Raw genomic sequence first — 24,509 nt, 5'->3', positions numbered from 1 at the left:
AAACAAAACAGCAGCTACCCATTGACCTGTCTGATGTCCCTGGAATCAATTTTGAGGCAAATGCCTCCATTTGACAGATACTCTTCTGATCTTACGTTTGTAACTGCGTTAGCATTCCAAAAGAGAATTCTGCTTTTTTAAAATCTTGCAAGCATTTGAGGCTCCAGTGAAAAGTGATTTTTCATCTTTTGTATTTGTAGAGGTTAACAGGAAAAACTGTTTCCCCAGTCTTCTGTGTTAATTCATTTATTTGCTATGTAAGGTCATTTAAAGGTAGCCCTTTCCTTTTTTAACTCCAATTGCTTTTCTCTGTCAACCTGTTGCAAGTATAGGAGCTTCCAAGAGTTGGGTTTTTTTTTTTTTTTGGTGCAATGATGTGGTCACAAGTGCTTAAGCACAAAACATCAAGCTAATATTTTAGGAAATTAAAATGGACTTTAAACATTTGTGGTTTGCTGCAAAGTACATTCCTGGCCTATTTCACGAAGCATGTTTTAGTTAGCAGCTGGGATGGGTTTGAGAAGGACAACTCAACTTACTGTTTCTTGTCTGAAAGTCAGTAGCGTTTTAGGATGATTTGACCAGGTTCACTTGCATCTTTGTGACTGTAGGGTCAGTCACAGCTCTAGTCAAGGTGCACATAAGGAACTAAAACTGCTTTCAGTGTACAAAGAGATGAAAGCATAATTGACCTATTTTCCTGTTACTTTACATCCTTGCATTTGCTGCAGGGTTTTGGTAGCATCTGAGTATACAGAGAGCAGGGCCGATGGGGCTCTGCCTTTACCCTTTCTCTCAGCTCTTATTTCCTTCTCAGTCATATTCTATATTTAGCTAGTTATGTGTAAAAAGCCCTACTTCTGTACTTGTTTCCTCCTTCTACCTTAGTCAGCTCTGTTAAACTGTTCAAAATAGTCATTCAGCTGTTCAGATCGATTGAGAAGCTCCGAGCTGCTTTTCCTTTTTGTTGTCCACTCCTTTGCTGATAGGATGGCCTGATTATCTACTACATGTATCTGGCAGAACTGTTGTAAATGTTACACATTTTATTTGGCTTGGTACCGAGCAGAACAAACTAAGTTTTGCCAGAAAACGCTGGCAGTGTTTAAATGATTGGGGGTTTTTAAACATGTATTTTAGAGGTTATTCTCTACCCGAAATAATTCTCTAGAAAACAGAAGTCATAAAGTACATTTCTTGGTTTAGCTTTCTAGTTTGATAACATTTTTACATAAACTTGGATTTTTTTTTTCTTAAAAGTTTCTGTTATAATAATTGTTCCAGTTTTACAAATATTTTTGTTAGCAGGTGTAAACGAAGTAAAGCTGTCATGTTTTGTAAAATAGTGAATTGTTTTCAACTCTGAACACAATATAGACTTCTGCAGTGTCCTCTTCATTACCTGATGTTGAATAGTAGGTTTCTTATACTTAATACTAAATTTAAAACCACATTGGGCAGATGATATAATTCCTAAAAATCGGTACTAAATACTTAGAGCTAGACTGTCAGCATTAACGGTATTTCTTGAGTTGCATAAACAGATGTTTTCCATATAACCTTCCTTTTAAATTAACGTCCACATAGATCTTTGAAATCAGTAAACTCGTGTAAGTATAAACTACTAAAAATACAAACATTTAAGCGACCCATTGAAGTTGGTTAATGACAACTTATTTTTAAATGACTAATTTCCAATCAAAATAGGGAGTTGTGCAGTGTATGTGTTTAGTGGAGGTACTTTAGCAGCACGTAAGAGCACGTTATGTGTATCCGACTGTATTATCTGTCATCCCCATAAATAAGAAAATACAGTACTGTTGTTTCTAAATCATTATTATTCTTTTGGAACTTGTGTTTTAACAGGATTTTCAATGTTATAGGTTATCATAAGCATAGATGCCTCTGAAAATATACACAAAAAATGTTCTGTTATGCCTGTAAATGCTGATCGTTTTCTTGTAACTGCCTCCAGTAAGCACAGTACGTAGGCCTGCATCTCTAAAATACACAGAGCCTATGTTACTGTTGGATAAGAAAAGTACACTAATACAGTTTCTGCATTAAAAATACTGCAGTTGTTATTCTGTTAATGCAAATATCTAAAAAGATTTGTGAGTCATTCGCTTGGTACAAATAAGAACCAGACTGATACTCATGTAGTACAAATGTTGAGACTGCTTTTATACCTAAGTGCTTCCCCTTGTGTTTCTTGTAGGAAACAGAGATGAAGGTACACATGCACACAAAATTTTGCATCATTTGTTTGCTGACATTTATCTTTCATCAGTGCAATCATTGCCATGCAGATGGACATGACCATGTGCACTACCATAATGACTATCAGATCTCAAATGCATCCTACTTCCAGAATGGAGGAACAGAATCTATGCCGAGTAAATTTTCAACGTTGGAAGCTGAAAATGAACAAAAATACTACATTGAAAAGATTTTTGATCGTTATGGTGAAAATGGAAGATTGTCCTTTTTTGGCCTGGAAAAACTGTTAATAAGCCTTGGTTTAGGAGAGGTAAAAGTAGTGATGATAAATCATGATGATATTGGTCATGACCATGTTTCTCACTTATATGCTTTAGAAGTACAGGAAGGAAAGCATTCTCACTCTCATAACCATCCTCGTAGCCACTTGGATTCAGAAAACCAAACCATGATTGGTGTGGGTGCAAAAAGAAGTCATAAATGTGACCCTGAGAGAGATGCAGTAGTGCCATCAGTAAAAGATGATGGCAAACATGTTCATGACCAGAGTCGCCATCACCATCATCACCACCCTCGTCTGCATCATCATGACCATAATGGTACACATCATTCTCGTAATGATTCGGTTAGTCACAGTGAACATGGAGAACAGAATCATGAACCTTCAACAGAGACAAACACAACTCAGGATCAGCCAGAAAGAAAACAACGGAAACAGAAGAAGAAGCAAAAGAAGATCAGTGAGACTTCAGGAGATGCTACAGATCATGATCCAGGTGATCAGTATGAGCACAATCGTGTTCATAAACCTGATCACATACATGATGCATCTCACTTGCATGTACACCATCATGAACACAGTAGTGATCGTTCTACTGGTCATGGACATCAAGATTCCAGTTTAGGTAATGAGAATGGACACCACCATACCAGCAAGCGAGAGGCTCATAAGCAGATTAATGTAAGAAAACATGCTCTTTTTTCAACACGTAGTCATAAGGATCATAATGAAGATGAACGTGATCGTGAAGAGGTGAGTATGAAATGGAGAACCGGTAAGTTGACTTTCACTGTTGTTAATAATTGAAAGTGCATACCCACAAATAATGCAGAAGTGCGTTTTCAACCGTTGCGTAATACAGGTAGCAGAGTGCAAACGCTAGAGGTCACTGCCGCAATTTTGGAGTTTACTTTATGGGTTTTCCTTTCTGTCTGCCCATTGCCCATCTTTTCTCAGAGATCTATCTTCTTGCCTGTTTGTCTGTGTAAAGGAGATTCTTAAAGCTTTCTGAGATGCTTTGCTTACAGGTAGGGTTTTTTCTTTCCCAGTATTCATGGATACTTCCACACACCTTTTTTGGACTTCTTTCTGAATCTAAGATCATGAACATTTTTGGAAACTGCACAGAGACTCTCTCCAAAAAGAAACACCTGCATCTTTTCAACATGCTTCTAATTTCTTTGTCCTAAGAGACTGTGAAGCAATGTAGATGTAGCTTCCATACTACTGTGCTCAGCATAAGCTCTTCCTTTTCTCCCTTCAGCATCCATAATTTCTGCCAGGACCGTAAATATACTTTCACTTCCCCCTTTCAGTTAACTACAGAAGTAGGACATTTTGATATCACGGTTTTAAAGTAGAAGTGAGGAGAGGAAAGGATGGGGTGAGTGCTGAGTTTGCGGTTTTAAACCAAATTAAAAAGTGAACTCCAAACACAGAAGGTTGGTAGGTAATGAGAAGTGTTAGAAAACGTATTTTGGATTTATGTTCTTCCACTCCTTTCCTGTTGCTCTTTCTTCATTGTGTATACTGTGTAATGGTAAAGAATATGGAAATTCATTTTCATTGACATTTATCAAAAATTATATACATGTTTGGAGACTGAGTTCATAGTGCAGATACTTTTACTATTTCTTTCCCCTCGTAAACCACTTAGATCAGCTTAGACATGTTTTAGCGCTGGTGGTATGTTGTGGGCCAGAGTTTCTACTTTCTGTTTGTGCTCTCAAATCATATGCTAAATTTTCCGCAACTGTAGTTTTTAGTAAAATAGTTGTTTTCATATTTCATTTGTTTGTACAATTTGCTTGCAGTGCTTAAATGTTACCCAGCTGCTACGGTACTATGGTCTGGAAACCAGCTCTCCAATATCTCCTGAATTGTTTATATACATGTGTCCTGCTTTGCTATACCAGATTGAGAGAAGGCTTTGTATTGTACATTATGATGAGCTTGAAGATTTTATGAAAAGTAAAAATGCATCAATTGAGAATAAAGATAAAACAGGTGCATCAGGTAGGTGTGTAACATCTAAAGTCCTCAATATCGTTTTGCATTGTAAATGTTAACTTCAAAGTTTGAAATGTCATACAACTTAGCGTTGACTGTAGTGTAAAGGAATGATTGAAATTTAACATATTAGAAGAAATTTGAGACAGCATGCTTAAGTCAGGAGACATGGCATTCTGTTTGGCAGTGTAATAGCTTCTCCTAAGTAACCATGGGTCAGGGAGGCATACCATTCTTTCTGGTACCTTTTTATCCTTTTTCATTATTTTTACTTTTTATTTTATGTTTGCTTATTTTTCTTTCTTTCTTTTTTTTTGTCTTCTGTTATTGAGGCCTAGCATCCTATCGTTGGGCCTATGGCCTGGGCATTTTGGCCTAGATTCTTTGCACATGTCTTTCGACGCTGGACTCTTGTGTAGTAGGAACATAGGCAAGAATCTTTGGAGACAGAAGGACCTCTAGGGATGAGCAGGTTCACCCACAGTTTGGATTATTTCCATCATTTAAAATATGTCTTTTTTTTTCTTAGTGTGACTGAGGTGGGACATATGTTTATCTCGAAGTTGGAAAGTTGCAGTGTTACTTTAGCACAAATTTTCTTAATAAATCTGACCTGGATCTATTCATTCAGGAATAGAGAACAGCACCTTCATCGCAGTTCATTCATTGGAAAATACAACTTCAGGTGTTACCATTTTTATGTTCTAGCAGTGATGCAAATTTGTAGAATTGACATCCAGAATTTTTTGTGAACTTAAGAAATATAAAGACTTAAGCAAGTTATAAAAGCATTTAAATTGCCATTTCTGACAACACTTCCCTTTTCTGACTTCCAATGTCTATTCTATACTACTCTCTTAAGCATAGAAGTATTCAATCAAAACCCTCTGTTGGCAGTTTTATTTTTTTGTGTGTGTGCCTTGAGTAAAAATCAGTAGCTTATTTTTCTTCTTGCCATAGTTCTAAGCTAAAAATATTTTTACTATTAAAGAAGTTACTTTAAGGGCAGCATCCATTGTGATTTCATAACTGAGTATACTTTTACAATATATGTTTACTACTGCTGTCTTCCATAAATTATAGTGGAACTACTGACAGATGTTTAGCTGTGATGAAATATTAAAAATCTAAAAAACCTTGGGTACAGTGTCCATCTTTTGAAAATAAAAATATTGGTAATTGTGAATAATTGATTAGTACATAGGTGTTTATTATCATTGTTACAAATAAAGCTTGAAGTAAGTACATTCTCATAGATGTTAATAACTGTTGGAAAGAATGCATTGCTGGTCATCTTTCTTAACAATGCTGGAGTCATTAAAAAAATTACTTGTTCTACATAACTCTCCTCTAGTGACACAGCTACTATCTTGTTAACTATTCTGTTATAAGATTGCTGTAAACCGAATACACTGTGTTTATATGGCAGCAGATTGTTTTGTGGGATAGTGTTACTGTAGTAAAAGTTGACCCCTGCCTTATTACCAAGAGGATTTCTAGACTAGCTCTAAGCATTTTCTGCCAATTAAATTGTTGAAACCATGTACAAAACTGTCAGGTTCCACATGCTTTGAACCAGTTTAATTAGAAAGTTTCTACAGATGAGTGCTTCTTTTTAAAAGAGTGCAGTTTCGTTCTCTGTAATGAGTAAGGCAGTTGATGAGTAACTCAGCTTGAAGACCTTTAACATTTTAAGAGACTTAATTTGCAAAATTAGTGAAACTTATTGTGAACATTTAATGTGTTTTATGACATCTGATATCTTGAGTATAAATAACACATTTGCCAGTTAATTGTAAAAAATTGGATTTTAACTTACGGATTTGGCTCTGAAAACAGTAACCTCTAAAGCAGGTCAGCTTGATTAGGTAGTGATAAATCATTCTTCATAATAATTTCCTGTATATTGTTGTATTAACTACAGTATAATTTTTCCTCCTTAAATAAGGCAGTGAATCACAAAATAACAAATCTTAACTGGTATATGGGGATTGTGGGAGGTGTAGGACAGGTGTCAGTCATAGAGTAACTTAACCTGCGGGTTGTAGGATTCTACTAAAAGGAAAATGTGTGGTTATCCAAGCTAATTTAAAAAGTTTTAGATAGAAATATTTGCCAAAGTTAGGAGGATGCAGACCTTTTTAAACACTAGCATTCCGTGGTTTTCTTTATTTTTAATTAAACTTTCAAAAATCCTTAATAGACCAGTGCTGCTTCTATTCATTGATACTAACCTGGAAGGTTCCCATTAGTTCTGATAGTGCGGTTTTCTAAAGCAAAGTAGTTTAATTAACTGATGACCAAAAGCTTATGAAGCTATGTACAAGCCAAGCTTCGTGTACAACTTCCTGTAATTTACAGGTAGGTCTGTAACATCTTCTAATAGAGGATTTTCAAGGGCTTATACATACAACCGAGCTTTCACAGTGTACCTGGTGGAAGAGTGTGGCATTGTTCTCATTGAGGGCTCCTAAACAACATCACTTAAAAGGAAAGGTACACCCTACTTATGAATCAAGCTAATAGAACTGATACAAATAAACTGTGAGCAATTTTTTTTTAAAGGTGGAGATCAGTTAGAACTGTTGTATCTGAAACTGTATTTCAGATCAAATATAACTGGTAAATCTGCTGGTGCAGATGCCAGTGTTCCCTAGAGCTCATGGTTCCCTGAACCCAGGAAGGCTTTGCTTCAGTGGAGCCTTCCTGTTAGCTTGCTTTCTTGTTAAAGTTTGCAAATAGTTAACCAGTCTCAGCCTTCCAAGGATCTACCTTACTACCCTTTTAGTCTGGTTTAATTTACAGATAGCTGTCCACATCTAGTGTGAGCAGCTGCCTGTTGTTTGCTACCCACTGTTTGAACAGAGGTCCCTTATTGAAGAAACTGTTTGGTTACCTCCCTCTTGTTTTTTTTCTACAGAAATATTTTATAAGTGAGTGCATAATAACTTCACCTCATTGACCAAGCTTTATATATTGTCCCTAGGAGTGCTATACACCAAGATCTTTTATAACTTAAGAGCTCTGGCAGTGTTTATAATATTGCATATTAGTTCCACTTCCATAATATTTTAGTGTTTTGAACACTATGGTTGAATGAAATTCTTCAATAAAATTTTATGTTGGAATTTTGTCGTAAGTCTTCCTTAGTAGTCCTTTTCATGTGAGCAATGTTTGTACGTATATGTAACTGTGGGGTCATGCACAGCTTTTCTATAGAATGTATTTTTTATCTTTGACGTGGCAGCAACCTTTTGCAGATAATTTTGGTTCCATACCATTTTTTAAGAGTTTAAACAGAGACCGAAGCTGATGACCAAGATCTGAGAGATGCTCAGATTCTGTATTCTACAGCCCATGTGCCTCATCTTAATCATGGTGCCATGTTTAGATACTGTATCATTCATAAGAGTATGTAAGCCCTTCAGAGATGCGTTTGCCAACTCTATGCTTTGATACATGAAACTTAAGCCAGTTTACATAATCTCCTTTCGATTTTTCTCCATCTAAGGCTGTTGGTCATCTAACCTGGCACTTAACATCACAATGTCTGTATCCAGATGGGAAATCCAATGTCCTGCCAAAAGGCTGTGTAACTTTTATTTGGGCTACTTGTGCATGCATGCATCTTTCAGTATTGAATTACAAGTCTATGTGTGCTGTTTCTTTCGGCAGAGCCTGTTAATCCAGAGTGCATGATCAAAGTGCTCTGGGGTTGAATCAAGGCTGTAGTGGCAGTATTTTATTTAGCAGGGTGTTGCTTCCACTCTAGGCCCACTTTTGTATTCCCATTTTCCAGCCTCTGTTTTTTTAGTTCCTCATCTGGTGGCAGTCTTTGCTTTTTCACCAACTCTGTTTTCTTCTCAGTATCAATATGTGTTTCAGTGTACGCTGCATACTTTCTAAAGCTTTTTCCAATCAGTTTCTCCTGGTGGCTGTGCTTTTGTACCCTTTGCATTTGAATTGGATTGTTTCCTTTTCTTCACTGTTGTGGAATGACAGCTACAGACTTCATAAGAATGAATATCGCAAAATAAAATGTAAAACAGCAGATGCTGTAAGTTTTGGTGTTGAACCAGACCAGACCTGCAGCAGCCACAATTCTCATGGCCAAGTCTTGTCAAATCTGATCTCTGTAGCATTTTTCGTACAGATAGAATTTTCGGGACATTTGACTGCTAAATTGTAAAATTAATTGAGCAGCTACAACATACTCATTCCTCCTCCCTTCTCTCCCCACCCCTCTCCCATTTCCCAGGATGTTTTCCACCACTTGATCAAAAATGAGTGGACATTCATAGATGTAAGGAAAGTCAGATCATGCACCAAAGTATGGAAATGCTGATGATTTTAACTCACGAGTTCTTAACTCTCAGTAAAGTTGTTAAACTGTATAGACATTTCTGATTAAGACTAAAGCTAGGGGGAAAAAAATGGAAAAACTTGAAGTATTCAGGCTAAAACTTAAAATAAATAAATAAAGTTCAGACTGAGGAAATCATGTTCGTGAAAGATCTCAGCCCAAACAGTTGATGTTTGTAAAATAGGAGCCCCAACTATTTCTGTCTTTGGGACTGTGAACCTTTTTAACTGTATTGTTGGAATTAAACAGTTTTCACTTACTGTTCTTTGAAGTTTCTGTGATGGGAAGAAACAAGAGAAGCAGAGAGAGGAAAAAAAACCCAACAGTTTTTAATTCTTAGCCTTACTGATGCCTTGAAAAACTAGAAAAAAAAAAAAAAATTTAGGGGGAGATACTGGCTGCAAGAGCCATGTTTCTTCGCTTACAGGATGTCTTTCTTGTGTAATTCCTCCTTTTCCATGTCATATAGAAATTTGCATCTTCCCTAATCAACAGGGTTATGTTGAGTGCACCCTATCCCATTATCACTTTTTCTTCTAATGACAACAGAGGTTCTCAGCAAAAATAGATGCTGCTTTTTGTTGGTGGAGGCAAGTTGCTTTCAGCTCTTCAAGCTCTTATGATAGCATGATTTTAAAGTTCCTCTGTCAAAGGTTCAATCTTCCTTTTCATAAATAAAAATGTTGTTTCAAAGCACCAGGTGAAATGAATGGTGCCTCACACAACATGTTACTCCTAACAAAGGAGCAGAAGTACTGATTCCAGTTAAATTTTGCATCAGAATTGCATTAAATGTTAAATACGAATTAGTGCTGGTAGAGCCTTAATAAGTTAAGTAGTGGAGATGTTTTTCTTCCAATATGAAATCTTTTGCTTTTTATGTTTTATTAAGGGCTACAGAGCTAAGCCTGGAACTTAGAACCAGGAAGAATTGCTGGGCTCTTTTTATCTGATTGTCTTCTGATGTCTTTCACTATGTTGTACTCCACTGTGAATAAGCCTGCCTTGGACTTCAGTACTGCCTTCATATTTTTCAGCACCTTTTGAATGAACAATCACAGAACTTAGGTTGAAGAAAGTCACCTTCTTACGAGATAGTTGAAAGTCATTAATCAGTCTTAAAAGTTTCACAAGTATTGTTCTGATAACCTTTCTGTATTCATTTCTTCCCACAGCCTGGTTTTGTGGTATCATCTCTATCACCGTCATTAGCCTGCTTTCCTTGCTAGGTGTGATCTTGATTCCCATCATTAACCAATGGTGCTTCAAATTTCTTCTAACTTTCTTGGTAGCTCTGGCTGTAGGAACAATGAGTGGAGATGCACTGCTCCATCTGTTGCCACATGTAAGTGTTGTTTCCTTACCTTTTATCATAGAATGCCAGCTTGGAAGGGACCTCAAGATTTTTCTTAATTGTAACTGAGCACAGAATTTTCAAAGAATTGGTTTACAGGTATCAACAAATAAATGTTCACTGATGCAGATGTAGATTGACTTGATTATGAGGGACACCCTGAAACAGTGTTTGAGACTTTCTGTTAACAAAAAGAAAGGAAATGTGTATTTCTTAAAAAAAAAAAAAAAAAAAAAGGGGGGGGGGTGAGAAAAACACGTAGTTGTGTATTCATAGTTTAAGGTCTGTCACAGTATTTTAAAACACTTAATGAGACCAACAAGAGTATTTTAAATTTAGCAGTATTACTGTCTCTTGTCTACTGATACTTGTATATCAGTACCACCTAAAAGTATTTCAGGGGGATTAACCTTCCTGGTTACTAGCTTTTGGGGAGAAAGTAACCTCTAACTGAATCAAGAAGTTGTCCAAGTTCCAGGGAAGGTAAGCAGTTTTTAATTTGGATGCTGTACTGTAATTCTTAGAAGGGGAAGTGTTTTCTAAAATTCTATTACCTTAATTCTTTTAGCAAAAAGACTAATGTTTACATGTTTTCTTTGTGTAATTTTTAATATAAATTTTTGGTCTTTTTTTTTTTTTTTTGGAAAGTTTGTATTTCGGATCAGGATTAAGGTTGTAATTGACTGTAATAGATAAAAACACATTGTGAGGTTTGGTTGCTTGTGGGAGTTTAGGAATGGTAATTCCTTGTGACGTTTCTGAGTGTTAGTCTCATTATCTTTAGCTTTGTGACAGAAAAAAGCTGAAGCTTGATTATCTCCCACTGCCCCCCTAAAACTTCCCAGAGGAATATTTTTTTATTGATTAGGGTAATGAGTAGTCTAATGAAAAATTTCTATGGTAAAATGCGTTCGTATTAAAAACCAAACAAACAAAACCTCCACAAACAAAAAAAACCCACATCAAACCACAACTCAACTTTTAACTTCTTTTTATGCTACTTTTCTGGCAAGGTTACGTATTTTGTTATCTGATCTTGGAGCCATTTCAGTCTCCTGATTGCACCGGGTCATGCTGTGTTCTTATTTTCTGTCCTAATAGTCACATGGAGGCCACAACCACAGTCACCACCATAGCCAAGGTCATGTTCATGAGCACAGGCGTTCCCATCGACATGCCCACGGACATGGAGTACGGACTGAAGGGTTTTTAGAAGAAAATGATCCAGTGCTGAAAGGCCTTGTGGCACTTGGAGGCATTTATGTTTTGTTCATCATTGAACATTGTATAAGAATGTACAAGCATTACAATAAACAAAAGGTACGCACTAAGCTGCATGCTATTTTAAAATAATTTACCTGAAGTTGTCTTCCGAGTGTTGAGGAATTGTCTGTGTGATGATTCATTAGTCTGTGAACATGAACAAGTGCTGCTAATCTGCATTCTGCTTGATTTTATGTGAGGAAACTCTTTTCTAAAAGAGGTTGCTTTTCTTAACAAGGTAATTTGGGAAGACAGAGTAGAAATCTGATGGGGGAGGTACAACTTTTTGGCCAGATGTATTTGGAGGTAGATCTAAGTAAAAGAGATTACAGCTCTTTCTCTAAAGGACCGTGATTTTTTTCACAGAAATATGAAAGGTAGTGTGTAGGAAAGAACTGGTAATAGAGACAGACAATTGTCAGACAATTTAGAAGAAGTTTAACTGTATACTGTTAGCTAATGATGCCAGAGTAACAGAGGTATTCAGGTTTTCCACATACGAAAATGCTAAAATTTGCAGACCTCCTGCTTTCTATAAATTGCCAGTCAAAATTTGACTTGTTTCCCTGAAAACTACTGACTTTTTAGGGCTGGAGGCATGTTGTATTCGTGATGGTGGTATAAAAGGAGAGCGAGTACCTCCGTGAGAGTGTGACACCTTAGGGGAAGTTTGACAGTGGATAGGAATTCAAGCCACCAAAGAGCCGTATTCTTTCACCAGTACATAAATACACTTTTAACTTTTGCCTCCGTCATTCGACTTTGAGGAGAAAATTATTTTGGTGAAACTATAACTCCTTCTTCTAAAACAAGTGTGGAAAATTTTCAAGTTCTCTGTTTTCACGTCAGACTTGCTGCCTCAGCTGGACAGGCAGCAAAAGATTTTCTGTGTTGGAGGAGGCATTTCTTCGATCTTCTGATAAAGAGATAAAAAGAGGTAAAAGCTGTCACATTGGACATACCTTCTTTGAGACGAATTAAATAATTAAATACCGTAGGTTGCTTTGGCAAATGTATGATCTCTGTGGTATGGGCTGCAGGTAGGAAAGTAGCAAGCTTTTCTCTGAAGTAAAATACAAGGAAGTTATAGCAGTATAAAAAAATTAGTTGAAAATAGAGAAACTGTTCTTGCTGCATGGTTGCTTTCTTGAACCAAATAAGCAAATACAATAATGCATTCGTGTGTTTCTGGGCTGTTAGAGCAATCCTTGTAATAGTGTACCCTGTTACTGAAGTGAAATACCGTCTGTGTGTACGTGCGTGTGTTTGTGAGTGAGATAGATGCTGTGGTAGGTAGCAAAGAATTTCCACTGGGATAGATGTCATTGCTGAGCCTTAAAAAGATGAATATTCTGTAGTCACATACTTCTGTTAGACATATTAAGAGATAGTAACTTGGTCTGTTTTGAAGAGATTTTTTGACCACATTTCAGTTTCTTTTATTTCCATTGGTGTCCTTTTACAAGCCAGATGTTATCTGTTTCCTGCTGCAGAGTAAGCAGAAATGGTGCAAGAAAAAACAAACTGAAGAATCACCAATTGGAAGGAAACTTTCCGATCACAAATTAAATAATAGACCAGATGCTGACTGGCTTCAGCTCAAACCCCTTGCAGGTAGGCATTTATTTTCAGAATTTTCTCTGATCATGAGATTCAAAGTAATGGCATGTAACCTATGGCATGTAGCATGTACCCTCTTGTACAGTTTCCTGCTATTATGCAAATCATTGTTAATAAGACTTAATAGGCTTTCCTTATTAAATTTTTTTTTATTTTTCTTAGATCTGAGAGCACTCTGAACAATTCCTAATAAGCCATAGAAATGGTTCTCAGGCTTCTGAAGCAGTCAGGTTTTGGGTGGCTGTGGTTCTTTGGAGTTTTTTTAATTTGTTTGGTTTTCGGCTTTTTTTTGCTTAAGCCGTACCTGACTAGCTCAGCCCTGGCAAAAATTAGACGGAAAACACACACACACAACCTGAAAGGGGATATCTGTTTCACTTTGCAGATTCCAGCCTCTGACGAATTATAGTTTGGCTGAGAAGTCTAAATAAAATTAATTTCTTTTCATAAATACAACAGGAATGCCATATCACCCTTCTCAAAGGGGTGAGGGAAGGGGAAGGGCTTTGCTTCATAACCTTCCCTTTCTGTTGCCTGGATGGCTACTGAATTAATTTGTTGATGAAGAATCCATAGGCTATATTTATGCAAATGCAATTTTGTTAATTTGAATGGTTTGTAGAAGAGAGAGTTAGGACTGTAGCCTCCTCCACTCAAACAACTTAAAATGGGATTTGGGACATTGACACAGAACATAGAAAAACTTTTAGCTGTGAGGATGGTGCTACATATATTTGAAATGTCTTCATTTTCTTTGAATGTGCAGTCAGAGGAATTTTGCTTTCAATAACATGGAGTACGTACTGGTTTTATAAGACCGTTCCTCTGAAAGTGCACTCTTCTGATCGGTAAATCATTCACCAAATCTATGGGCACTGGAAGTTGAATTTTGGATTTTGAACTGCAGTGCCGCTGCCACTGACCCGAATGGCCATTCCATTTCTTTTTAAACAGCTTCCAGGTGCAGTTTAAGACCCTGTTTATCTAGAACCCTTTCTCTGCTCTGTGCCTCGTTTTTAAATTCCACTACTTGCTTATGTTTGACTCTGAAATATTTTTGTGAGCTAATAACTTCATTGTCCAGAACTGCTTTTTTCCCACAATCGGTGGGAGCATAGCTTGCCAGTTTCATTTATTTATTAATACTTTAGAAATACTAGTAGACTTAAAATTCACGCATATATGCCTTCTGCATTGTTTTCACTTTGTATTTCTTTGTAAAAACGGCTCTGATTGCTGGCAGGATAATGAGCTGCATTGAAGGAGCTCACGGTGTGACACAAGTGCCTGACACAAAGATGCACGCCATACAGAAACCCTTTAAAGTTCTATTGTATCAGTGGTGGATCCTGGTGTGCTTCAGGGAAGGCTAAGTTGTGACCTGTTCGGGCATGCACAGAGAGCAGCCAGTTAAGGTTTCCTGAGCAATTCGGAGTCCCTATACAGCATATAAGTCGTTATTGTTGTTCTCACAACTGTCCTTTTCCAATGTTGAACCCTAGGCTTCGTCAGTAGCAAAATTACAGATACAAGCGTAGGTTGGACTAAAACCGACAGTAGTTGCTGGTGATATTTTAAATAAGAATTAATGCAGTGTCTCTCCCAACTGGCTTCAACGTAGGAGCCGACGACTCAGTTTTATCTGAAGATCGACTCAATGAAACTGAACTGACTGATTTAGATGGCCAGCTGGAATCCCCTCCCAAAAACTTCTTGCCTGTAGAAGAGGACAACAATATGCACCGTTCTCACAATGATGTCTCACATGCTGCTCAAGAGCATGATCGTCATGATTCAGAGTATGACAGCCATGGCGAAGATAAAATGATAGCTAGAAAACACAGTCACCACTGGCATCACAAACATTCCCATCATTCCCACGGCCACTGTCATTCTGGAAAAGACCTGAAAGATACTGGGATAGCTAATATTGCTTGGATGGTAATTATGGGAGATGGCATTCACAACTTTAGTGATGGCTTAGCAATCGGTAAGCACAAGCACTGAGTATTTCTCAACAGTTTCTTCTTGCCTTTAGTAACTTTGGTAATATTTTATTTATCAGTGATCACAGGTAAGACTTCCAGTTAGCTCCTATGGTTACTGGCATTGTTTAACCCCCTTCAGAGCAGAAATTAAAAGGCCATCAGTAGTCTTCCCTTTGTTAACATTCCGTGAGTATTTCCACCAAGATTACTGTATGGATAGTAGTGACAGTAGCAATCTCTGCCACGTGAAGATAGTGCAGGCAAACCTCCTTACAAATTGTGGAGCACGTGTAATGCACGTTTGTTGTTTGGGTCTTAGTATTTGCCTTTGAATAATAAATAAGTGCCTTTCAGTCTTATTTATAATGATATTTATTTATAATAATATTATTATTTCTGATATTTTTAATACATAGAATTGTACCATACTGGTAAATAAGACATATACTATAAGTCAGGTTACTGAAATAATAATTTTTTAAAAGTACTACTTAGGATAATTAAATTTTTGTTTGAGCAAAGTATTGGTTTTGCTTATGGTCAGTGTAGGTTTATTTCTAGCCAAATGTAGAAGAAATTGAAGTACCAAACAGATTTTATTAGATTTATTAAATCAACTTTGATTCATAGAAACCTCTAAATGTGATTTGAACTGTAAAGCACTATGAGTCAAAATGATGGTGAGAGTACTGCAGTGCATGCTTTTGATTTTTTACTAAGGTAGTTTCTAAGAGGGTTCTGAACTACTAGCAGAAGGAACATACCCATTTTGAAGGATGGGGGATAAGCTGCTGCTTAGGCTCATGAGTTAACAGTGGAATCTACTACAGTTTCTCCACTATCTCCAAACAATTTCTAAAGAAACTAAACTCCATAAAAATTAACTTTTTGCTTCATTTTCACATTAAACAGGTAAGACATTTAGACAGTGGGCTTCTAAGGCCAAAAAGGATCACTGCACCATCTGTTGAGAACTTCACTGTATTGAAACTCCATTTCTAAATATTGCTGTGTCAAGCCCAAACAGCCAATTCTTTGGTGAAATGTGGATTTTAGAAAAGCGACTTCATCTTTTTAATATACCAAGTTATGAGGAATCCAGAGGAAAGTTAAATTTCCCCTCTGTCTTCAGATTCTGTCTTCTCTACGTTATTTTGCCTGTTTTGACTTCTCACTGCAGGCTCTTCTTGTGCCTTTCTCTGCTACAATACAGAAATTTAAACTAGTTTTCTTATCTCAGAATTATTTAAGGTATGAACTTAAAGTTGATTGAATTAAATTAGCTTACACAAAAGCTACTGAAAAGGTTTATGCCAATGTTTTTCTCCATATTATTTTCCACATCTGTCTTATTAATGTTGTTGATGTGGGCTCTATAAATAAACATAAAGGAAATAGAGAGGGTACAGGTTAAATATCAGTTTGGATTTCCAGCCTGGAAAGGAGAGCTAGACCATTGCTTGTGGGCATTCTTAACTGTCCTGGTGTACTTGAGAGCTCCTAAAAATGCGACAGCGGTGCTATTTATTAGCTTGTTGCCTTTATGTCTCTGTGTTGCTGAGTTGTGTTCTCCTCTCCCGGGATTTGTCTTTCAGGTAAACTGAGTAATAAAGTATGCAGCGTTAAGGCACATCAAGGATACTTTCAGTATTTTCAGTTTATATACAGACAAGACACAGACATAATGAAAAATGTTCATTCTGTAACAGAAGGGTGTCATCTCTGGAAAGGCTATTGATTAAATTTTCTGACTTGAAAATAGTAAAATATCATTTGAATTTTTTTTTTTCTCTCCTCCCTAGGAGCAGCTTTTAGTGCTGGACTGACAGGAGGAATTAGTACATCTATAGCAGTATTTTGTCATGAGCTTCCCCATGAATTAGGTAACTAACTCTATAAACATAATGTGTTTCATTCTCTTCATCTGTACAAAATGTTTATCTAAAAAGCTGCTGTGATACTTATCCTGATAAGCATAATGCAAGGCAGATGCTGCAGGGGTGACGAGAACTTCAGAGCATAATGGAGCGATATTGCTTCAGAGTACATAATGAGAACATTAATACAGGAGTACACTGGCAGGTACCTAGTTACAACAGTTCTGTGAAGCTTTTTGAACATGTTTTAAACGTGTTGTTAGGAGCACACAGTTTACATTTTGGTGTTGCACCTCTGCATTTTATAGAGTGTCACATACTCTGTGTGGCATTGTCTTACACAAAGTGAAGTTATGTAAATAAACTCAAGTTTGCGTAAGTAAAATCCTTTGTGGAGATCTGGAGAAGATGCTTTGTACCAATTGTTTCTGAGTCCACTAGGTGTGGAGGACGATTCAGGCTAAAGCCTGTAGGCGTTGTTGCCAGTGCCATTGATTGAAGCATTTCTTCTCAGGGTTAGCTAAGCATGATGAAACCCGTTGTTTTCCTGTGAGCCGTAAGGCACGTTGCATGAAATTTTAGTGCACCCGGAGACTTTCAAAAGAGCAGCCAGAGAGAGGAGGCGTTGTCTTTTTTTGCCAGTAACGTGAAATTGGCTAGGTTAAACTGTCTATGTACTCACAGCTTGCTGACTTGCTACTTCTGAATGATCAAAAGTAATGTAAAATAAGTACTTCAAAAACCCTTAGAGATGATGAATGAAAGCATTTTGTATAGGCAGATACTAAGTATAACGTAAGTAATGGGCACAGATAGGAGATAACAGAGCAGATGTTCGTGGTTTGACAATGGTGCTACACAATCATCAGGTAAGTGAAGCTTCTGCAGTATATAAAAGATTGCAATATATAGGTGTGCTCATAACTTGCTAGGTTAACACGACTAAAATAACCTGGTATAAGAAGCAAGCAGTTCACTGTACATATTTTCTTTTTGATTCTAGATTGAGCAATTAATTTCTAGCATATCTAACATGAGAATATTATATTAATTTACCCTCATGACTGCATATCATCTTCCACTCCTCATACAGTTTGAAGGGAGTAAAACTATCAGAGGTGATTACAAGACGAAAATTTAGATCTTTATAGAACATCTACCTCTATCAGCAAATTTAGCTGAGCTGCCCTCAATTGAAAATAAAACAGGTTAACCTGGCATGTCTTAAACCAGAAAACCTGATTCAACATAGGTGTAAAGTGATGCTTTCTGAATGTAAGTTTTCCTTTTCCTAGTGCTACATTTCTCAAATTCATTGTCGCCTTCTGTGGGGACTAATGCCTCATTATCCTCCTCTTGAATTTGCAGAACGAGGTGTATATAGCTAAGAGGAATTTTCACAGGTATTGATCAAAATTAAGCCTCTCTTATCTGCCATGAAGAACTTCTGTGAATTAAAGACAAGTCTGTGTGAACAGACGTATTCTCTGTGGGAGGACCAGATCTACACTCCTCCATTTATCTTTAACCATTAATCACTGTTACCTTTCTGACAGTCAGCATGATGTATAGGCAACTTTAAATCATATTTTAGTCAAGGGATTGCTGCACGTAAGAGAACTGTATTTAAGAGTTGTCACACCGTTGCCCAGTCTTTGAGCCTCTGAAGCGGCATCTTTACTTCAGCAATGCCTTGGATTGGTGAGATAGTAACTGTCGGCTAATTAATCTGCGTACTCTCCCGAGAAGCACTGATACTAAACCCTTGTTTTCTGTCTCCATTTTAGGTGACTTTGCTGTGCTTCTTAAAGCAGGTATGACGGTGAAGCAAGCTATTGTGTACAACCTCCTGTCTGCCATGATGGCTTACATAGGGATGCTGATAGGCACAGCGGTGGGACAGTATGCTAATAACATCACCCTGTGGATCTTTGCAGTCACTGCAGGCATGTTCCTCTATGTGGCATTGGTCGACATGGTAAGATTGTTATGATCCTGTGTCGTTTTTGCTTTCCACACATAAAACCTAGGACTTGAAATGGCAGCTGTGACAGAAATTTTTTTTGCTATAACACATAAAATATCTGTAGACAGTAGATGGCTGTTTCTGTTCTATGACTTTTTAAAATGTTGCAGATACCTTGAGAGATGTAATGAAGTTTTATAGTTGCTTGCCTGTTTGAGTTTCTGCTACCAAAGTCTACCGGTGACCCCTGTTAAAATATGAAAACTACAGGGGGGCTGAGAAAGACACTTGCATTTCCCACTATTAAAAATAATAACTTTGCACTAACAAAAATAGGATGATTCTCTGGTTTTGTGGATGAGACATTAGAGGCTGGAGTTCCATCCAGTATTTAGAATTGTTCTTCAATAACATTTAATATTCGTATATTTATTTCTGGAAATCTTAGTCTGAACTGTTAGCATGAGCAGCTGGTAATACGTAGCTCTTGTGGTGATTAGCTTCTCAAAAAATTATCTGTTGGAAAAATGCCACTCCTTCAAGAACATTTAGGTACGTTATATTTAGCACGTGCACGCCATAGATCCAGATCCTTCAGGCAGTAATCCACTTGTGCATAAGCCAATTTTCTCACTTCTTGTCTTTCCAAAGTCCAGTGATGATGAGATCAGTTTTCATTTTGGGGGCATTTTGTAATGCTCTTTCTGCTTTAATGTACAGAGAAAAAGATGTGTCACTTCCCTGGACTTCAAGGACAGATCTTCTATCATATTAAATTATTTATCAATTAGACTAGAAACTCCAACCTAGTTAAGCTTTAATTTGCAAGAGTTCAGACAGCTTTTTGTAGAGTGGCGCTCTGGATTTCCATTGCTTTATTCACAAACTACTTTTTCCTAGTACAGATAAAGCAGAGGCAAGCTTCCTCACCACTCTTGTTTCTCTCAAATACACTAAGTAGCTGGCTACCTATTATCAGTAGATTGCTACCTGGATCACCTGGTGTGGCTACATGCTGCTTACAGAAAAATACTTAAATGTAGCATGCATTCTGGCTTTGACTGATGTTCCAGTAGAGATTTTGTTTAACCTCATGGCATCTCCATTGCTGGTTGTGTTTACTGAAATGAGGACTAGCCTGTTTCACTTTTCAGTTGTGGGTAAAATGGAGTATTTTACTGTTCTGAAGTATTTTAAACCATGCAATTTCTTCAACTTCCCAAATTTCTTCAGGAATTTTGTTGCCATATCTGGTAGCTCTGTTAGCTTACACTGCTAGTTGTGCTCTTCTGCATACCTTTGTTGCTGACTGTTTTGCTTTCAAACCATATTTTTTAGAAGCTTCATCAATCGTTAACTGGTGCAGGAGTGAAAGATGTGATGTTTGACTCCCACTGGCTGATTTGGCAAAGCAGGCAGGCATCTGTCAGTTACTTTAAGCCACAGACACAGACTTTGGGTTTCAGCAATTCTCATTGAAACAGCATCGCGTCTTTGTCAGATCACTGTCTATGAGGCTGTCAGTGTGGTGTGGGCTGATTGTATCATTTCCCTGCTGCTAACTAAAGCAGCTGACATTATGAAGATCCTTCTCCCTTCTGCTGCTGTGGCAAATAGTTGCCAGTTCCTAGCCGTGGCTGCTCAGTCTGGTTTCTCAGCCTCAGTGGTATCATTGAATCATTAGTGAAGACTACTGAAAGCAAGGGTTCAGTTTCTGATTAATTTCCTGGTAGAGGCAGAAACTGTCTTGGCCGTTCTGCTCTCTGGCAGATTTACCTCTGCAGTTAGTTCTGTGTTCAGCACTGCTGCCATGTTGGTCCTTAATAAATTTGGTGTTAGTGGGGCTTCCTGCTTGCTTCTAGGTGGCATCCTCCACGTCTGAGAACCTGCTCTTAAACTCAGATTTGGTTCTGAAAATCCCATGTTAGTCCCATTAGTAGTCATCAGCTGGGGGCTTGAGCACAGGTCAATGCAGGACGCAGTGGTGGAGGCTGCTCCTGGGACCTTCATCTCATTCAGTCCTGCTTGCCATTACGGCCTTTATGACTAGGACTCATGGAAGACAAGCATTGGCCATCACACTATAGGATATTTCACTTCATTATGGAGACTTTAATTTGTAAATATACTCTAGTGATGAAGTTGCTGTAATCTATTATAAGGTATGTAAGTCCTCTTCACAGCTTGCTAAATAGAATATCTGTGTAGCTGAGTGATCCTTCATGCAACTTTAGATGTTCTACAGCAGCCTGTAATTAATTGAAAGGTCACTTGCTTACAAGTGTTGTGGCTGATACTTATTTCCCGTACATATTTTGACTGAAGGCATCATGCATAAAGGAAAGCAGTATTTTCATTTTTTCATTCCTTATCCTTTTCCTCAGTCCCTGTAGTAGCAACCAAATAGTCAAAGCCCAATAGTCTGACTAAACAAGAGCAGGAAAGGTTCTGCAAGACACACTTGAAACTGCACCAGATTTCTGTCTTGGTGTTTCCATAATCTGCCTCCCTCTCAAAGACCTTGTTATCTGACAATAGGAACAGATTTTGATCCCTCCCTAACTTGACAGAGGTTCATGTAGGTGCAGTTTTCTATCCATTCCTTACACCAGCCCATTGAGAATGGACCTTTCAGTATTTTTGAAGCCAATTGTCCTGAAGTTTGTCTAATTACATGTTTTCTAATTGTAAGGATATTCTTCTCCAGTAGAACCTAAACTCAGGCATTTCTAAATCCTTCAGGCTTTCCGTGATCTCCCATGACATTTCATTTGATTATAACTATCAGAAGAATAATCAAAATATCCTCCTTCCCAACACTGCTATTTTGGTTTCAATGGGTACATTGAATTTTCTTACATTCCTTCCTAGTCCAACTTGAATCATTTCATCTTACTGGAAAATAAATTTATCTGTTATATTTTTCATGCCTTAGATTTCTAAGGCTGAAACTATAACTTTTCAACTTTGAGGATGGTGGTGTTTTTTCTGTTGACAGTACCAGACTCTTTCTATGGTGCCCATGGTTGCATCAATAGCTAGTAAATCAAAAAGTTTAGTAACCTTTAGACATGCTGTCAAAGAAGATAACTGGCAGTGTTAAAGCCCATTATAGTAATGCTAAGGTGAAGCTTTTTTTTTTTCATCCAGAGCATGTTCCATCAGATCTCAAAAAACATCTGTGGCTTCTCTGAAAAATTTCTTCTTCACGCCTGCCACGCTGCTATCTGAATTTCTGATTATACTTTCTTTAGCTACTGCAGCACTGCAGAGACATCAGAGTTGAAGCAGTACTGCGTAGAGCAGTTGGGCAGTAATTCAAGGAGATTTGTCTCCAGGTAAATGTGAATATGCAAGAGGTTCCTACAGTGCTAATGTATGTGTGGACTATATCTCAAAGATGGAAGGAGGGTTTTTTTCTCCAGTAACAAGTTCTTGCAGTGCACAGCCACCTTCCACCTTCCTCCGTCCAACTCAGAGTCTTTCCAAGACCCTTTCTACACTGGGGTTCTGCAGCTGAGGGAGAGCAAAGTGGCACTGGCCTGCTCAGCCTGCTTAGCCAGGCTCTGAGGACAAGAAAGAGGAGCATGAGCACGCCTCTCCAGATATTGCAGCAGTAAAAAATAAATAAGTATTTTGAAGACAGTGGTGGGGACTGTGCCCATAGTACTGTTAAATAACCTTCTTTTTCTATCTTAAAGAGGTCTTTTACTGGCTATTCAGTTCCACAGTTTTGGGAATATATGACAGCTGTCACTAGCCATAGCTAAGACTTCCACTTCTACTCATCATACTCTCCCTTTTCATGTCCGTGACTGAAAGCCTTGAAGTTATGGAGACAGAGCAATGTGCTTTTCCTGTGTTCTGAAACAGATGCCAGAATATTCTTTCATTATTCTTAAGAGCATCTTTAGATTTGGATCAGCAATATTATGTCTCTGTAGAAGTTGATTACAAAACTTGAATTACGTGCAGCTCTTCCATTCAAAAAACATGAAGGTGAGAATTGGCAGCAGCAATTACAGCACAATTCTCTGATTAGGTTTTGTATTGCTGAATACAACACTGATTTATTAAGAAGAAAAATAATTCTGCAACAAATCTTGCCTGCCAATGAGCGCTATATAGCAGTCTTCATTACTGTAAAGGCTGTGATTACTTCATTTATTCTTAATGACTTAAGGGTGCTTTGTAATTTGGTGTAGTGCTCACTGTTAGACTGCCTGGTCTATTGTATAGGTGATAAAAATTTTTCACATCAGTATATTTTGTTTTATTTAAATACTCAGTGGGTCAAATTAATTGTCAGCCTTATGTGTCTTTCTGAAATACAGGAATACAAGACCAGATGGGTAGAATATTGGGGGGTTTTAGCAGATTTGATACCCTGATAATTTGTTGTTGTCTGTTGTGCAGTATTCAGGTACTCGGAATAACCAAAACTATTCTAGCTTATCTAATGAAGAGGAACAAATAGAGACTTGTGCTATGTACTACCTAAAGTTTCCATTTTGTTCTGTATTGTGTTTTTCTGTATTAAGTGTGCCTTGAATGAATTCCTTCATTTACCTCATGCTTTCTTGAATTAATTTCTTTGTAAAACATTGAAAGCTTTTTCTTTTTTGTAGGGTGGCTTTACAAGACACTTCATAAGACTTATTTTTACATCTTCCAAGTCCCCTATTATATATTTGTTGCTTTTGTCAGTACTATTTTTTCATTCATAGGTGAGGAATATAGAGCTTTCAGAATTTCTTTTATAGCTTCACGTAGAATTTCTCTTGAATTACTTGTAGCTATTATTCCCACATTTAAAAGGGACACGTATGTGAATATGTGTAGGCACGTAACATGACAAATGAATGGCTAAATTAATCAGCAAAGCCATTATAAAGGGTATATTTATAGCAATGTGATTACTGTAGAAGTAGTCAACATTTTTATGATGTTTATTTGAGCATTACTTAATTTCAGTTGAGTAGAAGAACTCAAAAGAGCAGAACACAAAGAATGCTGGGCTGGTCCTTACCTGGAGGACCTTAAAGTTCAAGTAGATGTGTGATCCAGTAAAAGCTTAAGAAAAAAAAAGTTCAAAAGAATGGAAAGGCATTTTTAGTTGGTTTTGTAAATACATGATGCGATCATGTTCTTATCAAATGCAGTGGTTAAGTAGCGTTTAAGATATGTCTTGGTATATTGTTTTTATAACTGAATCCTGGAGTGTTTATTCTTGACAAGATCATCTTGTAAACTTGTCCATGTATAAGTGCAATAGTGATGAAGTAACTTTCTAAATTGTTTTTCCTTTTAGCTTCCAGAAATGCTTCATGGAGATGGAGATAATGAAGAGCATGGTTATTGTCCGGTGGGGCAGTTCATTCTTCAGAATCTGGGCCTGCTTCTTGGATTTGCCATCATGTTGGTGATTGCCCTCTATGAAGATAAAATTGTGCTTGACATCCAGTTTTGACCTAATTCTGGTAATCACTGTGGTTACAATAATGTTACTGTATGGCTTTGAGTCTGCACTGTTTTGCTGTATGCACATTGCTCAGAGGAAAAGCAGTG

The 24,509-nt window shown here is 37.4% G+C and overlaps 1 protein-coding gene across 3 annotated transcripts; it reads left to right on the top strand.

Moving 5' to 3' along the window:
* Nucleotides 1–2,224: 2,224 nt before the first annotated feature.
* On the top strand, nucleotides 2,225–24,509 carry SLC39A10 (solute carrier family 39 member 10). 3 transcript variants are annotated; one of them, XM_086465606.1, is made up of 10 exons: nucleotides 2,228–2,837; nucleotides 3,099–3,253; nucleotides 4,315–4,516; nucleotides 10,049–10,218; nucleotides 11,329–11,547; nucleotides 12,984–13,104; nucleotides 14,732–15,100; nucleotides 16,901–16,981; nucleotides 18,763–18,953; nucleotides 24,253–24,509. In XM_086465606.1, exons 1-10 carry the CDS (start codon nucleotides 2,228–2,230, stop codon nucleotides 24,409–24,411), a joined length of 2,277 nt encoding a protein of 758 aa, XP_086321732.1. In that variant the 3' UTR covers nucleotides 24,412–24,509. The 3 variants fall into 3 exon arrangements, with proteins under 3 accessions (XP_009954999.1, XP_086321733.1, XP_086321732.1); XM_009956697.2 differs by having other exon boundaries at nucleotides 2,225–3,253; XM_086465607.1 differs by having other exon boundaries at nucleotides 2,225–3,253; nucleotides 12,957–13,104.

This window comes from Leptosomus discolor, chromosome 5, assembly GCF_034619465.1.
Source record: "Leptosomus discolor isolate bLepDis1 chromosome 5, bLepDis1.hap2, whole genome shotgun sequence".
Classification (NCBI taxonomy): Eukaryota; Metazoa; Chordata; class Aves; order Leptosomiformes; family Leptosomidae; genus Leptosomus; species Leptosomus discolor.
The sequence above is the reverse complement of the archived record's forward strand: the minus strand, read 5'-3'. Positions and strand labels throughout refer to the sequence as shown.